Source organism: Coptis chinensis, chromosome 9, assembly GCF_015680905.1.
Source record: "Coptis chinensis isolate HL-2020 chromosome 9, ASM1568090v1, whole genome shotgun sequence".
In the NCBI taxonomy this organism is placed as follows: Eukaryota; Viridiplantae; Streptophyta; class Magnoliopsida; order Ranunculales; family Ranunculaceae; genus Coptis; species Coptis chinensis.
In genome coordinates this window covers 81,568,082-81,586,314 of record NC_141464.1, presented here as the reverse complement: position 1 = coordinate 81,586,314, position 18,233 = coordinate 81,568,082, and the positions used below count along the sequence as shown (strand labels likewise).

Genomic DNA, 18,233 nt, shown 5'->3' with positions numbered 1-18,233 from the left:
CCAAAAGTGTTAAAACTGAACGAAATATAATAAAACAATGTTGGTTAGCCCCACAAGTTTCATCATGTTTCTCAATATTCTCTATTGTTGCTATTTTAGTCATTTTTCTCACCTCAAAGTCAAGATTTTCCTAGCCTTACCAATGGAAAGACTCCAGTTACATCAACACATATATGTTTTTCTTCAAACTAACTATAAATTAAGACATCCACAAGGCGAAGTGTCGATTTGCCCTCATCTTGAGAAAGTTAACATGAGTCTCTTTCTTCATTTGTACCCCCAACCCTCCAAAATGACATAATAATGTCGGTATTTAAAACCAGAAAAATGTCTATAGTACAATGTGCTACATGGTTTCCAAAGACATTTAGTCTATTCTTTTTGCATACAGGACAAAGACCACCATCAAATTATAGAGGAATTATAAGACGATACCGGAAAATAACACGATATTCTATCTGTGACATACATTGTCAAAGTCCCTCCATCGAAATAGCAAGTAGAATTTTATTTGCATGTTCCAACTACAAGTATCCAATTGATTTCTTTTTGACGAGCAGATAACTCAAACTCTCTTTCAAAACTAACAACAATGTTAGTTTCTCATTGAAAATGTATCGATGTCTTTGATGACAAGAATTGTCAAGAGTAATACTCGCCTTTTAATCTTTTATACGTCGCATGTAACTTCAATCAAAATGTATTCTCTCTAAGATATTTTTGGAGGTGATTTTACTACCTCACTCTAAGTAGATTCGTTGATTATTGTTGAGGTCCCCGTCCCCATAACTTTGGGGCATATGTGATGTCGAATGTGAAATGTCAATGTGCGATGCGGTTTCCTGTTGTCTGTTGGACTGGTCACCAACCTCTACAATCCATAAACTCCTCAACAACATTGACCATTGACATTGTGGCTGCTATTGACCATATATTGCTGTGTGGGAAGTAAACCCTAAACAGCTAAATATAACGAAATAAAAGTAAATCCAATGGAGAGCTATTAAATTGGACGGCTAAAAGGTGCCACATAGCTTTTTAGCTTGTCCAACCAAATTTAGCACTCCAAAATCAAAAAATCAATCTAATCGTGTTTTCTGTTTTGAAGCGCTAAATGATATATGTCGTCCGTCTATTATTTTATAACTTAAGTTGATTTTTTTTTAATGGATGGTACAGTTTCTACCGTCCGTCGAAATTTAACACACGAATGGCAAAAACTATATCGTCTATCTCCCGAACTTATTATAGTAGCTGCTAGCGAAGGTCTTAACTTTGGCTGAGTTTTTTACTTCTTCCAATTTAAAGACTCTTTTAACAACACCATTTGAATGACATTTTTGTGGTTGGGGTGCTATTTTGACTTTAACAACCCATATAGCCCCCCATCGGACTTGTTCTAAGGAAAAAAAAAAACTAGATACCAAAGTCCAGTAGTTCAAAGTTCAAAACTAAAATGCCAAGCCGGCAACACCCAAAGCTAATATATCGAGGACTATATTGGAAATTTGGAAGATTACAAAAGCCAACGAAATTCCAACATTTAATTGCCGACACACCCTATTTCAGATTCCAAACAATCGGCACATATCGTAAAAATTCCAGCATTTATTTGTGTATACTCTAGAGAGCACTAGAATCTAAACTCAGATCCCATATCTCCGGACTTGCGGTAGTAGCATTTCAGCCATGAGGTAATCATACCATGGATATCATTTCTTTTCCCTAAAGTCATGGTCTCAACTCTCATTTTCTGTTATTATAAAGAGGAATTTTGTAGTCATCATCCATGAATTAGGCCATGAAATCACCTCCAAGACCACTTCTCCTTTTCCTTTATAGACCAACTCTCAAAACTGCAAAACATTACCACACAACCATAACCATAGCACCTACACATACAACAACCAAATTATCCCAACTCACTACCAACAACACCCACATCTATATCCCATCAATAGCGTGTCAAAATACAAGGACCTTTCATTCATCAAGTCTAAGACCATCAGAAAAAACCATGGACAACAATTCCACATCCTCTCCATCCAAAACCATTCCTGTTAATTCAACTTTTGCAAATCCATTTGAGACCATAGACGCAAGTTCTTCACTCCGAAAACCCCTTAGTCTTTGGCCAGGAATGTATCATTCACCTGTAACAAATGCGCTATGGGAAGCAAGATCAAATATCTTTGAAAGACTACTTGATCCTCCCACTGATGCTCCTCCACAGACAGAATTACTTACAAAAGCCCCGTCGCGAAGCCGGACTAGTATTCTTTATAACTTTTCTACTGATTATAGTCTTAGGGAGCAGTATAGAGACCCTTGGAATGAGGTTAGAATTGGTAAACTTCTTGAAGATCTTGATGCTCTTGCAGGTACTATTTCATTTAAGCATTGTTCTGATGATAATAACACAACTAGGCCGCTTTTATTGGTTACTGCTTCTGTTGATAAGATTGCTTTAAAGAAGCCAATTCGCGTTGATACTGATCTGAAAATAGTTGGTGCTGCTACCTGGGTTGGAAGATCTTCCATTGCAATTAAACTTGATGTCATTCAGCAAGCCTGCCAAGGCGAAAAAACTGATACTACGGATGACGACGATGTAGCTCTAACTGCAAACTTTACATTCGTGGCGCGTGACTCCAAGACTGGGAAATCAGCACCAGTTAATAGGCTTTTGCCTGAAACAGAAGAAGAAAAGAATCTTTTTGAGGAAATGGAAGAAATAGACAGGTTAAGGAAAAAGATGAGAAATGAACGTGGAAGAGCATTGGAGAAGGGGGAAGAAACAGAAAGGCTCAATGCATTGTTAGCTGAAGGAAGGATTTTCTGTGACATGCCGGCATTGGCGAATAGAGACAGTATTCTTATAAGAGACACGACACTTGAGAACTCTATAATATGCCAACCACAGCAAAGGAACATCCATGGAAGAATCTTTGGTGGGTTTTTAATGCACAGAGCATTTGAGTTGGCCTTTTCAACAGCTTATGCTTTTGCTGGTCTAAGGCCATGTTTTCTCGAAGTAGATCATGTTGATTTCTTGAGGCCTGTAGATGTTGGAGACTTTCTTCGATTCAAATCATGTGTTTTGTATACAGAAGTTGAGAACTTGGAGCAGCCTTTGATCAATGTTGAAGTTGTTGCTCATGTTACAAGGCCTGAGCTTAGGACTAGTGAGGTATCAAACACATTTTACTTCACATTCACTGTTAAGCCTGAAGCCTTGAAGAAAAATGGATTAAATAAGATTCTTACTGTTGTTCCAGCCACAGAGGAGGAAGCTCGGCGAGTTCTTGAGCGCATGGATGCTGAAAAATCTTAGGTTCCTAATTCATTAGCACACAAACTTATATCAGTGTAATCGAGAATTTTGTTCCTTCGTGATCAGAATTTCAAATAAATGCAATATTTCCTAAGAGTGCTGCAAGACATTGTTACATACGTGAAAGTGTGAGGATACTTGCCTCCAACTCTTTGATTTGGCTAGTAAGTTACGGGGGTAATGATCTCTCCACACAAGAGTATAGGGCATATTAGGGAGGGGGTAGAGAATTCTGTAGTTTTCAGGTAGTTTGCTATTACAACAAACACAGAAAAATTGGAGGAACACCATCATTAAGAGTACATTCAAGTATATCCAACTTACAAAAGCCGCCAAGTACAAATTTTCTTCAAAAGGGTCCTTGAGGAATCTAAAGACTATTAGAATTCTTCTTGAATCAATCTATCTCCTTTGCTTTTCCCTGCAGCGTTTTTCCAACTGTTGACGGGGTCTATGGTATCTGTAAGCCGCTCCGTATTTCCATCTCTCCTTTTTGTGGATTACCTTTGCGGTTATTGGTCTGGGAGTGTCATTTAAGATGAGACGTTTCTAATACAATCAACTAGTCACCTCTTCTTCAACTTATTCTACAATGTTGATAAATCTCCGTCACAGGCGGAAATATCACCTGAAAGAATGTGGTAGATGTTAATCAAGTGATCTTATTTTGTTTGTTCTGTGACTGTGTCTATATGCTAAAAATATATCTTGTGCTCTGACAGCATAAAGGGGTTAAGTGCCAGACAGTCATTTAAACCATTGCTGAGATCGCTCTGGTGTAAAATTTGGTACTGCCCATGCGAGGAAGCTCATTTAGAATATATCAATCCATCAGCCCCTAAACTAGAAGAACAAATGTGTAACTACCTCTACAGAGGTTGTGAAACATAACACACGAACAAATGGTAAATGTAAGAACAAGATTCAAGTTTAGCAGATACTCAAGTAAGGGCCGCCTTACAACTCACCTTTTGGAAAAAATCATCAGAATGATCAGCCAATGTTGATCCTTTACATGCTGCAAAATATAGCCAAATCCATGCCAACTATGTACAGTTCCTTTTGCATCTTTCCTTTCTACAAAGTGAAGTCATCTTTGTATTCTCTGACAATGCCCTGAAGGTAGACATATTTTTCGAAAATGAATTTCAAATACTTGATGACAATACAATAGAGGCATACATGCAAATAAGAATAAATCTACCTACAAAAAAACTAAGTGATAAAAAAATGAGGCTGAATTACATAGGAGAGTCCACCAAAGAAATAAAGTACAAAAAGGTGAAGCTTTAACACGTTCTTGCTAAGCTTGATAGCTCTTATGACAGCATACTAGTTCAAATTATATGAGCCACAACAAATCAAACACAATAGCAAGTTTGTTTCCTACCTCAGTGAGACACCTATCATGCTCGAGCTAAACTTCGCAGCCATTTGTCTTGAGATATTGAGTTCATAGCAATGCACAATCTTACGTGAGTTACGTCATCTTCAAGCACACATCTGCAGATCACAAAGAGTTTCAAACAACTCAAGTGTGTACGGAATCACTACTGCCACCTTGACTGGAACTTTCTATTTGCTTGATATCATCATTACGGGTTCGGCGACTCCAAATCCCACAAGTCTTATAATCCCACACAATGTTGGATATTTCATCTTGTGGAAAAACTAAACCTTCTCGTTTTACTGATCTATGCAACTCACAGAAGAATCTAGGGTCCTGCAACTTAATATACTCGTGCAATACCCTCTCATGATCCGGGATCCAGTCTCTGGGAAATGGAGTATAATCACATGGAGGAATCAAGGACATATGAGAAAACTGAACACCTTCAATTGCATCAATAAGACCCATCCTTAAGAGATCTGAATACTCAGGTGCTGAAGTATTACTATACTCTCTTAATGGACTGCTGAGATCACGTGTAGCAATCTTATATACCTTTGCACGAGACTTCAGTCTATACCTTGCTGCATAGAGCTTAGCTAGAGAGCTGCGTATCACATATGCACAAAATCCAACAACTTTTCTGCGATTGTCAGCATATTTGTACCAATCAGCCATGGTCTCAAGGAACTTATTCATTTGAGAATTTGTATGTGACTGGCTTGCATAGAGCATTGGTGTGCATGGCAATGGCTCAGGATCCTTATCACCCTTAACAAACTGAAGCTTCCTGAATTGTCGTATGCATTGTTGTAAACTAGCAGTAACAGAAAGCAAAGTTCCAACACCCTTCTCACTCACAATATTCCCCCCACTCGCTGTATAGCGCAATGTTGGATGTATCACCCTACGACAGATTATGTGGTCTAAGAACTGAATTCCCCTGCTGATGTGTTCTATCTCCACTGTCGAATTGTCTAACCTAAACCCATATTTGCTCTCACAAAATTCAACCAATGCCTTCCTTATCTCTACTGCATCCTCTCTAGGCCCTCGAATTCCAATTAAGAAATGACCCCCATACCGAATGTAGTCCATTTTCCTTGTCTTTTCCCTCCCACTTGATGGCACAAATTCTGGCCAAGCAGGATTGTGACAACCATCAGTAATGGAGTCCTTCCATATAGAATCAAACTTCGAGGGACAAAAGTACTTAATAATCTTTTCTTCCATCCAATTATCCAACTCAGTAAGGCATACATTACCAAGCAAAGGGCTCAGAATCCCACAATGACCATAGGAAGGGACCATTGCCGCTTCCATTGGCGAAAAACTAAAGAAGGTTCTCAACCAATACGGATCAGGTTTCGGCTCATTCTCATTAAGAATTTTCTTCCTAGTCCCTTTTTTCTTTTTCTTCTTCTTTTTCATCATTCTAGGTTCCTCTTTCTCCTTTTTCACTTGGTTCCTAACAGGAGTCCTAAGAGCTGATTTGATCAACCCCAACACTTTTTTATCCCTTACACCCTTCTCCAAACAACCCATCAACATATCTACTCTAACATTCTCAAAAACACCACTTATATCCCCTTTCAAGAACCAAAGGTACCCAGCAAAATTACTCCTAATAGTCCTAATAACCGTATGAGCATTCCGCCCAGGTCGAAAAGCATGTGACTTAGGCGAAAACCTAGGTTCAAAAACAGGCTCCAATATATACAACAACACCTCTTGAACAACGCGGTCCTGAAAACTCCGCTCATCGGACTCTAACAATGCTTGAAGCTTACGCTTCGAGAGTACTTTTGTACCCAGTTTATCATTGGGAGAACGAAGAATTAGGTCAGTCTTCATACCCCAGACAAACTGCCCATTCAAAACAGCAGTTTGAAGCGATAAAAGGTCACGTAAGACATTGAAATGAATGGCGTTTCGAGGTGGGAAAGAACCAGTTTCTTCAGCACAAGAACGTTGGTAAGCTAAAACCCACAAGTCAAATTTCTTGAGAAAGCCAGTAAGGTTTGAGAATGGTTTGGTTATGGAGTCTGAGAAGGTTTTGAACCAAAGGTCTGAACATACTTGTATTGGGTCTTCTTTCATTAGAGAATGTGGGTCTTTTTGTTTTCTTTCTTGTTGGTTTTGAGGTTGTGATTGTTCTAGGGAGGTTTGTGAGTGGAGTTGAGGTGGAAGTGGAGGTTGTGAAGTGAATGTAGTGAAGGTTTTGAGTATAAGGGAATTGGAGGGAAAGCGTTTGATGAATTTCCTCAATGACATGTTTGTGAAGTTCAGTGAAAAGGGGACCAACGCCTTATTAGTTTTGAAAAACGACTGAAAAAGAGTACCAAACTTATATGACAGTTTAAACTATTTGATTTTTGCAATTTAGGAACTTGGTATAACAATATGTCTTCCCCAAATTACAGTTTCGGTGATCGAAAAAAAACCTTTTTCAATTGGAATTGTGGGTGGAACTCAAACCTAGCATCATGGGTGGAACTCAAATTGTAATTGTGGCTGCTCCAAAGGTGAGTAATTTGTACCCAAAAAAATAGATATTTTATATATTTCATTTTTCTTTTTGTTGTAATTCTAATAGTGTAACATCCACAAATTATTGGTTGTTAGAAATTTAGCTACGATTGAATGATTTTGAACTTAATTATGTGAATGACCTCGGTACAGTTCAGAGAGTGAGAAGACCGAAGAGACAAATATATTTTCTCCTTGACAATTTTTTTTCTGACAAATGTGATACCAAAATATTCAGGTGGATTCAGTAGGGTAAACATCACTTAATTATTTATATTACCGTCTGTTTCAACTTAAACATCACTTAATTGTTTGAAAATGACAAAGCCAAATGCATCCTTGTCTTAGTATTCTTTTGACTGCAATTTAAACTTTATCTAATTCAATTCGAAAATATTTTAGGTTATTCTCAATTTTGCAGAAAATTGTTTTGCATAATAATCTTTGTAGAAAATAAATATATGACTATTTTGTTATTAAACATCATCACGTATGTCAACTATGCTATGACGAGGGCCATTACGCTTCAACATGCCCGTATTTTGGTATTCATTGCCCTCATTATTGGTGTTGCGGATTCATGAAAGTTGAAATAGGCTATTCTAATGGTGGAACTCTTCAACACAAATATCTCAAGTGTTGTCGTGATGGTTGTAGTGCTGTAACATGGATATACTTTGATAAGAAAGTATATAACAAAACATGTAACTTGTGCAAGGAATAGTTTGAAATCTGTGAATTGTGTGGTATATGCAATAGTTGTCATATAGATCATGGTAACTAAACGTGAGGTTTTGTTCAAAAAGGCTATCAGGGGTTGACAATGTATGAGAGTTGTGAGGTTGTGGTTTTAAATGTGTAGCGACAAACATGTTCTAGTATTTTGGCTTGTGGTTTTACAAGTATTTTTTGTTGATCTGTGCCCATGCTTCTTTACCCTTTTTCTTCTTTTCATCTCAAGTTCATTGTGCTTGTCAGTGATATCCATATTCTAGTTGGGTACATTGTGCCTATAAACTCTTATAACAGAAGCTGTTATTCTACGAAGGTTATTCTAATAGCAGCCACTACATTCCAGCAACTCCATGTAGGGCTAGAATTCTCTGCTCTTGTCATGATTTTAATAGCACTCAGAGTCACGGAAAAATTCATCAACAGGTTTGAAGTGATACTGAACATTAAAAAAGGTCGCGAAAGAATTGTGGCATGATGCAAAAATTGAAGTTATTCTATTATGTGGGTAGACAAGAATCTAATAAAAGAGTGTGAAGCACATAATTAAGAACTATAAGTAAATATATTCTACTGCTTAAAATCATATGCCACATCGTTCCACTTCAATCAACTTTCTAGACATTTAAACGAGCAAAAATAATCTCTGACAGTCAAAAATTAGAATACGAACAAAGGTTCACTTATAAATACAAACAAAAATCTCTGACATTTGAATGAACAAAGGTTCCAGCAAAAATCATAATACGAACAAAAGGTCAATTGCATCTTTTGAACTTGAATCTTTTTAAAAGAGCTCAAATAATCTTTGACAGTCAACAGACCCACATATCTACCTATTCATTTATGAACATCGACAACAACTCTACGAATGTGGAAAGGGATCACTGTTACAGGAGCAGTCCAAAATATAGCAAAAAAACTATGCAAAAAATACATTAAAAGTAGTAGTTCACTTCCAAACTGGCCTTGTTGTCTAACTTGTTGCCATTTTCAACCCCAAAGTCTTTGTTCTTTCCCCGACTATGCTTTGTTTGGCATTAGGTGACTCACGTGGTGGAGCACTAATTGGTGGAACAGTAGGTGTTGCTGCTTCATGCATTCTTTCTGGAGATTCCATCAACAAAGTTGGCCACCTCTTTTTAGGTTGGGGGTCATTTGTGACAATTGAAGCTTGACTTAGTTGAGTATTGTTAGTGTCCACAACATGTGGGAGATCATCAATGCTGGCTGGTTGTCCTTGTCCAGACATCTATTTAAACCTTACATTTTTAGTATAAGACAACAACTAATCAAAAGCACATTTAAACCACACATGTTTGTAACTCACCATGAAAGTGTTTCCAGTTTCAGAGCCAATTAACACACCAATCCCTTCTGGCATTCTTTGTTTATTCTTGTATCTCTGTAAAACAAGAAAACACAAGCGACACATAAAACACATTTTGATATAAGTATGAAAATGAATTTCTAATTATAACTTAATTACCTTATCTGAAGGAACTGGTTCTGGCATCGTCCATTCTGGCATTGTTTGTTTCTTCTTGTATCTATGTAAAACAAAAAAACACAAGTGAAACATAATTCACATTATGATATAAGTATGAATATGAATGTCTAAGTATAACTTAATTACTTTATCTATTGGAACTGGTTCTGGCATCATACAAGTTTTCCTAATATGTCTTGGTTCTCTACATATCCCACACTTGGTTATCACTACTGGTCGAGTAAAGCTTTCACCATTACCAGCTACATCACTTGTCGGAACTGGTTCTGGTTCTGGCACTGGATGCTTACATGTCTTCTGATTATGCCTAGTTTATTTACATCTCCCACACCTTATTACTGTCCCAGCTTTACTTACTTTAAAGCTAGTGTTTGGACCCTTTCCTTCTCTCCTTCTTAACTTCTTTGGCCTACCAGGCATCCTTCTATTTTTTGGAGGCAAAATCACATTACCTTCTGCTAGTGGCCACATAGTCTCACCCCTCATTGGCTTAATATAAGTCAGATATGCCCTCCTGTACTCCTCTAATGTATACCAATTGTTTACATACTTGCCAGGCCGGGGAATCATGACACAAATAGATAGACGATACAACATGTGCACAAGGGATGCCACTGAGCTGCCACATCCGACAACTACAACTTCTGTTTCGACTCCCACCTATGTGGCGAATGTCCATTGGTAGGAATCTCCACTTTATTCGTTTAATTGACAGGGCTAAAGCCCAATTTACAATACCATGGATCAATGTACAAGCCCATTAACTCGTGTCTAAGGCTGAACCTTAGCCACATGGCTTGCCAATAATGTACATTGATTTATGTCAAGATTCATTTCTTATCAAAGAGATAATTATCAGTTGATAGTTATATTTTATCACAATTACTCAAGCAACAAGATTACTTGACCTACAAGGACTCTCTACTCTACCTATATAAATATCACATTATTTTTCATAAGGAACTACGTGGAAACTTGATCCCTAGAGAATAGATCTTGGGTACGTAGGCAGCCATTTTTTGGTTCAGTTTCATCTCCCCCAATATCAAAATTCCTCTGTTTCTTAGTGTGTTATTTGTCATTGCTCTTGTTGTATTAAAGCAGTTTACTGCCGAAACATAATTGGCGCCGTCTGTGGGGAATTTAGAATTCATTATCACGTGAAACAATCAAGATGGTAAGCACAAAAAGCAGACCAAATAGTTAACATATTCCTCCTGCTAATAGGAATTGCAACCCTTGAAATTCAAATCGGCCAATGCAAGAACCGTTGAACAATCAAGTTGCTCCTAGTGGTAAGATCAATTCTCAACATCCAACCGTAGCAGCGCCACCGCCACCACCACCGCCACCGCTACCGCCATTCCTAATACGGTTGAGCGTGAGTTACGACAAGTAAAAAATTTAAAATAGGAACTAGAGAAGGAAGCTGGAAAATAGGCAAAGGCGGTGGGACGAGGTCAGAATTCAACAACATCGGCGACCACGAAGGGGGACGCAGCCATTCCAAAGATATGGGACCGTCTTGAAGATCCACTTCATCGTCCTCAACAACGTGTTATTTCTCAAACACAATCAACCAGTGCACACTCTAAGAGTAATGACCCTATTACCCGTACTTATGGGAAGAATCGGATTGGCAAGGATAACTATTACCCTAGACATGTCCGATCTCAAATGGAAAATATTACCTCTGAGAAGCAATTTCAGGGAAGACCGCCATCCGAGATATGTCCGACATGACTGGGAAAGCGGACATCCCAGACAAGAGCAACAAAACATGGAGAAGTGGTATAATTATACCGACCACCCGGCCAAGGGTGACTACCGGCCTAGACAGGCTGGTTACAGGGATAGACAAAGACAATCACCGGTTGGAGCTGATCGTGTGTACCGCCAAAGATCTCTAACTCTAATAAGAGATAATGGAAGATATCCTTCTCCACATGGGCACGACCGGGGGCGTCCAGTTGTTCGAGCCAATACTTTAAGTCTAACAGAACAACAGTTGAAAGAGTTGATTGCAAAAGAACTTAACGATAGAGAGTCAAAGGATGTAAGAATGAAAAACTTGATAGTCAATGATGGCGTACTTGATAAGTTTTCGCTCGACATTCAGGAAGCTTACCACCATCCCGACTTCAAACAACCCGATTTTGAACTTTATGATAAGTCGAAAGGAGATCCTGGCTTGCATGTTCTATCGTTCAAAAATAAGTTGGTGTTATGGGGTGGAGATGATCCGCTCATATGTAAGCTCTTTCCATCAACTCTAAAGGGAGAAGCATTTATTTGGTTTAGTGAGTTGCCTTCAAGATCAATTCACCAATACAATGAATTAGAAAATCGGTTTGTTAATCGTTTCGCCACAATTGCAAGGCGCCAAAGGATGTCGACTCACTTTTGAACATCAAGCAACAACGTGACAAAAGTTACGTACTTTTGTTACTAGGTTCGGAAAACAAGAAGACCGCCGCCGCCGCTACCGCGAACGGCGGCGGTACAAACGCCGAAAAGAAGGCGCCGGCGGAAGAAAGTAAAAGGAAAAACTTCATCCCAGATTTGACCGACTGATAGGGAAGGCCGACCCGCAGATTCGCGGAAAATCGCCATCCTAGACAGTCCGTCCCGTGAGAAAAAAAAGCGCCACGGAAGAAAGTATAAGGAAAAACTTCATCCCAATTTGGACCAGGCGGACAGGAAGGCCGACCTCGCAGATTTGCGGAAAATCGCCATCCTAGACAGTCCATTCGACGAGGGGAAGAAAGGCGCCGCGGAAGAAAGTATAATGAAAACCTTCATCCTAGACCTGGGTGACGACAGGGGAAGGCCGACTTCACAGATTTGAGAAAAATTGTCATCCCAGACAGGTCCGACCAGGCAGGGATGAAGGTGTCACAGAAGCAACTAGAGGGAAGACCACAATCCCAGACAAACTATCGACCTAGATAGGTTGATTACACGCAAAGAAAAAGACAATCTCCAGTCGGACCCGAAAGTGTGTACCGCCTAAAATCTCTAACTTTTGTAAGAGGTAATGGCAGGTGTCATCTTCCACATAGGCTTGACCGGGGGCGTCTGTCTGTTTAAATCTTCTGGGTGAAATGGATTTCACTCTTCAATACAATTTTTTCCGATCTGCTGGGAAAAATAATGGAGGCTTATATCGATGATATAGTCGTTAAATCGAAGGATACTGAGACTTTAAAAAGGGCGGCAACTTGGAACATTGATTGTGAGATGACATTGCAACAACTGAAGAAATACTTGGCCAGTCCTTCAACGGGTCAACCTAGTGGCATATACCTGGCAGCTACAACTCAAGCTGTTAGTGCTGTTCTTTTCATTGATGATGGTAGACTCGTCTTTTTTTATCAGAATCAAGCAGATTAGCTGAATAGGAAAGTTATCTTAATGCATATAGCATTGTCTTTGAAAGTCGTACTACTGAAAAAGGACATGCTCTGGCTTCTTTGGTAGCTGATTTTCCGATTGATGATTCTCCTATTGACGATTTTTTGTGCTAGGAAGAATCTATGGAAGACATTCTGCCGCTAATAACTGGGGGCGACGAAGACCAACTTGAAAACGCAATTCCTAAACCCATTGACCTATGTATTGTTTACTCAGATGGCTCCCATAGTAAATCTGGGTCGGGAATTGGATGTGTTTTTGTTAAACCCGGTGGAGAAAAGATTGGGAAATCTGTGCGACTTGGCTTCGCCGCTTCAAATAGCGAAACCGAGTATGAGGATGCCATTTGTACCTTGAGAACAACTTTGACACTGGGGGCGCGAAAGCTCTAGTTATACACGGATTCTCGCCTTGTTGCAAATCAGTTTGGTAGGTCTTTTGAAGCAAGAGATGAGCGTATGGCGGCTTATCTTAGTTTGATACATAGTCTGCTCGACAATTTGATAGCATCTCTATCACTTAAAGACCCCGAAATGACTTACGTCATGCAAATTCATTGGCTTATCTCTCCGCTGCCATTAGAAGCGAAGGGCTTGACACATCACTTTTGCAGTCATCTTTTCGTCAGTCTAAGTTTGAACGTTTTTACACTCGCTTAATTCATTACTATCATTACGAAAAAATCTGACGAAGTTACCACATTTAGTTTTGTTAGTCTAAGTTTGAACGCTTTTACGCTCGCTTAGTTCATTACTATCATTACGAAAAAAATCTGACGAAGTTACCACATTTAGCTTTGTCAGTCTAAGTTTGAACGCTTTTTACGCTCGCTTACTCATTACTATCGCTACGACAAAATCTGATGAAGTTACTATATTTAACTTCGCTAGTCTAAGTTTGAACGTTTTTACGCTCGCTTAGTTCGTTAATATCGCTACGACAAAATCTGACGAAGTTATCGCATTTAACTTTTTCAGTCTAAGTTTGAACGATTTTACGCTCGCTTAGTCCATTACTATCGTTCCGACAAAATCTGATGAGATTACTACGTTTAGCTTCGTCAGCCTAAGTTTGAACGTTTTTATGCTCGCTTAGCCTAATTTTGCAAAGTTAAGTACGCATTGGGGGTGTTTTTCTCTACATGGGGGCGTATCGTTCTATTTCATTTCAATTACATAAATCTATACAACATTGTCAATATTCCGCAGGTATGTTATCTGACACAACAACAATATTCAATAGCAAACCCATCTTTATTTTTATTTTTCATCAAAAGAAGTTTTAGCTCTATGGTATTACATTCACATAATTACCTAATCAATTGTCTCTGTCAATTGTCTTACGGTCGCTCTATTAAATCTTCGTTTTCTTCTTCGAAATCTGCATTCGTTTCGCTAGCGCTTTCGGTTAACTATCTTCCGACTTCATTATTTTTTAAACATTGTGCCGATCTTTCTCCGAAAAATTTTCCGAGCGAAAATTTTCGTCAGCTTCATTATTTTTTCTAAGGCATTATGCCGATCTTTTTTCTGAAAAAATTTTTCCGGTTTAAAAATTTTCGTCAACTTCATTATTTTTTTTCTAAGGCAGCGTGTGCCGATCTTTCTCTGAAAAATTTTCCGGCGAAAATTTTCGTCTAACGTCATTATTTTTCTAAGACATCGTGCCGATCTTTCTCTGAAAAATTTTCCGGCGAAAATTTTTAGCGTCAATATCGATTAATTTTTCTATGGCATTGTGCGATCTTTTCTCGAAAATTTTTTCCGGCGAAACTTTTCGTCAACTTCATTATTTTTTTTCTATGGCAGCGTTTGTGCCAATCTTTCTCTGAAATTTTTTCGTCAAGCTTCATTATTTTTTCTAAGTAATCGTTGTCGATCTTTCTCTGAAAAATTTTTCCGTTTAAAATTTTCGTCCAACGTTATTATTTTTTTCTAAGGCACTCTGCCGATCTTTTCTGAAAAAAATTTTCGGCGAAAAATTTTAAATTCCGGCGTCATTATTTTTCTATAGCATTGTGCCGATCTTTCTCGAATTTTTCCGTTTAAACTTTTGTCGCTTCATTATTTTTTTTTCTATGGTATCGCGTGCCGATCTTTCTCACGAAAAATTTTAAAAAATTTTTCGTCAACATCATTATTTTTCTAAGCTAATCGTGTCGATCTTTTTCTGAAAAATTTTTCCGGCGAAAATTTTCAAATCAGCGCCATTATTTTTTCTATGGCATTGTGTCGATCTTTCTCCAAAAATTTTCCGTTTAAAAATTTTCGTCGATATCATTATTTTTTCTAAGGCATTCTGCCGATCTTTCTACGAAAAATTTACCAAGTGAATATTTTTGATAGCTTCATTATTTTTTCTAAGGCATTAAGCCGAATTTTCTGAGCGAAACTTTCCGAGACTTCAGATAACTGTTTGTTTCTCCGTCGCGCAAAAATTAGATTATGTTAACTTTCTAAGCTTAAAACTTTATTCAGCTTCTTTATTATTATTTTTTATACGATATTGTGATCTTTCCGTTCGAAACTTTTCGTCAATATCTTTTGCTCGTAATTCCGCCGTTTCAACCTGCGAAAAAAATACAAATATTTTCGTTAGTCTTTCAGACTTAACCAAAATTTGAAGCTAACTGGGAAAAAATCTCGACATACCTGTTTTATCTTTGTCGAATTTTTTTGCCACCGCTTTATCATATTCTCCGAACTTTTCTCCGTCTTCTTCAGCAGCCCAAAATAACTCTATAATTGCGCAATTTATTTGCTTAACGGAATTGCACTCCCGTAACTTAATTGTGAGTAAGCCGTTACTACTTCATCTTCTTCGATTTTCGTTTCAAATTTATACACTTCGTCCATCTCAAATCTCTCGAGTACTAATATTTTCTATAGTTCTTTAAGTGACCGTCGCCGCGGCTTCGTGTGTTCGTTGTATCTATCACCTTCTTTCCACCTCACCAAGTCTACGATCGTCATCGAGTTTTTTTCTTCTTGATTATCTTTCATCCGTGTAATACGGTCGTTTCTTTTACCGCAAAAACGGGTCAGAAAGCTCAAAAACCGGGTTCATTGGACCAAATTAAAGAAGCGCATGTATGATGCCCCTCCTTTACTGGCGCTGCACCATATCGTGTTTGTTATTTTCACTTTTAAGTTTTGGCAGCCTCCAGCACAGCGTTTCTTCTTCCACAGCGGAAACAAAGGTCAATTCCAGAGCTTCCTCCAAACTATATACAAACCAAACCAAATCTGTTTTTATACCGAGATAGTTCCTGCTTGTTAACGAGTAGACTAATAACAGGTATGTGTTTTCATGCATGGCGTTAGACATATAGCAATAGTTGGTTGTTTTCATGCTCGTTGCTGATGGAAACGACCCATGAAAATCAGCACCACCGCTTAGTGTTTTCCCCACCTGGTTTCTCCGCGTCAGCGAGAGAAATCAAGCTCATACCACCCGAGCTCCCCACCTAGACAGGTTGAATCCTCCTTAGGATAAGTTAAGAGGATGGTTATACCTGGTGCTATCAAGGTGTTGAGTTTTCAACCTGGACATAAGTACGTTTTGATGGGATTGGCAAGGTACTGACGATGTTCTAAGCCAAGGCATCCCAGAGTGACAAGAAAATGATTGATTATCTTCAACTCAGTTCTGGACGTCTAACTAGATCAACCGTTTCTATTAATGTTGTTTGTACTAATAGTAGTCAATAAGATACAGAGCTTTATTCTTTGATTTTCTTTTTCAAATAAGATAAAAATTATATTAATTTCTTTGTCTACATGTCATACTTGATCAAAACAAGGAGTATAAGGAGTAGAGTTTTACTTACCGAAAATCCAAGATGAGCTGAACAAGTGCCTGTTCGATGGAAGACGGCACACAACGTTCAAAAGCGGCAGTAATACGGAAGAAGACGAGCTTTATGCGACTTCAAAACTTTTCTTGCTTACGTCTGACGGATGAGCATAAAGTATTTTTTATGGAGTGGGATATGCGAGAGCTACACCAGTACTTATATAGGGTTTACGAGTGGGTTTTCCAGTGCTGGTGGGATTCTTCTCTAACTCCAACTCCAACTTCATCCCTAATCTCAATTTTTATCTCCTCCACAATACTTTGAGTCCAATTCGTATTTAACTTCCTTTTCTTACTATTATTACTAAATTGCCCATACGTTTAATTTTCAACGGTATAATCCAAGTATCGCTATTCCGTTGGCACGCATCGTCGAATTCAAATTTCGTATTATTACGTGACGCGTTCGGTACAGTTTTTGCCAATCAAGTTTTTTTTGCAATTTTATTTCTGTGCATATTTTATTTTTTTCTGTGCATTTTCGGCCATATTTTATTTAACTACATTGCGTCCCGTATACGTTAGTTTGACATTATTTCGTTCCCGATAATTCACGAATTTTTTTCGACAGTCAATTTTCCATTTATTTCTTTTCGCACGACACTTCGTTATACATTCCGGCTTTTTTTTTTCTTCTTTGGCATATGAACTTTGTTCGCATGCCAAAGAGGGGGCCGTGTTTCGACCCCCACCTATGTGACGAACGTCCATTGGTAGGAATCTCCACTTTATTCGTTTAATCGACAGGGCTAAAGCCCAATTTACAATACCATGGATCAATGTACATGCTCATTAACTCGTGTCTAAGGCTGAACCTTAGCCACATGGCTTGCCACTAATGTACATTGATTTATGTCAAGATTCATTTCTTATCAAAGAGATAATTATCAGTTGATAGTTATATTTTATCACAATTACTCAAGCAACAAGATTACTTGAGCTACAAAGACTCTCTACTCTACCTATATAAATACTACATTATTTTTCATAAGGAACTACGTGGAAACTTGATCCCTAGAGAATAGATCTTGGGTACGTAGGCAGCCATTTTTTGGTTCAGTTTTATCTCCCCAACATCAAAATTCCTCTGTTTCTTAGTGTGTTCTTTATCATTGCTCTCGTTGTGTTGAAGCAGTTTACTGCCGAAACATTCTGTCTTTCAAATTCACTGTGTAAGCATTAGCCAACCCTTTTCTCCCTTCAAACTCATACTCACCACACACATGTCTCCCAAAACCTTGACTCATCATTGTTCTCTTATAGCTTTTTCCTAGCATAAGGGGTTAAAAAGTCAATCCACTCACCAAAGATCTCCCTCTTATTCTGCATTCTAACCATCATTTGAAGTCTGATATCGTTTAGCATAGCAATAATTAGCTTCTCCCTTGCTTCCACAATTGTCCCATTAAAGCACTTACACATATTGTTCTCTACAACTTCACAAGAAGCTTAAAACCCAAAGAATGCCC

At 38.3% G+C, this 18,233-nt stretch overlaps 2 protein-coding genes across 2 annotated transcripts; one reads left to right on the top strand and one right to left on the bottom strand.

Annotated features, from left to right (window-relative positions):
* Positions 1–1,791: 1,791 nt before the first annotated feature.
* On the bottom strand, positions 1,792–8,943 carry NMAT1 (Intron maturase, type II family protein). Its single transcript, XM_086582877.1, has 3 exons — positions 4,725–8,943; positions 4,303–4,450; positions 1,792–3,962 (listed from the first exon to the last, which is right to left on the bottom strand). The coding sequence occupies exon 1, from the start codon at positions 6,996–6,998 to the stop codon at positions 4,866–4,868; it is 2,133 nt and encodes a 710-aa protein (XP_086439003.1). The 5' UTR covers positions 6,999–8,943; the 3' UTR covers positions 1,792–3,962; positions 4,303–4,450; positions 4,725–4,865.
* LOC147478651 (acyl-coenzyme A thioesterase 2, chloroplastic-like) lies at positions 1,802–3,428 on the top strand. Its single transcript, XM_086582878.1, has one exon. It carries the CDS (start codon positions 1,802–1,804, stop codon positions 3,332–3,334), a length of 1,533 nt encoding a protein of 510 aa, XP_086439004.1. The 3' UTR covers positions 3,335–3,428.
* Positions 8,944–18,233: the final 9,290 nt, after the last annotated feature.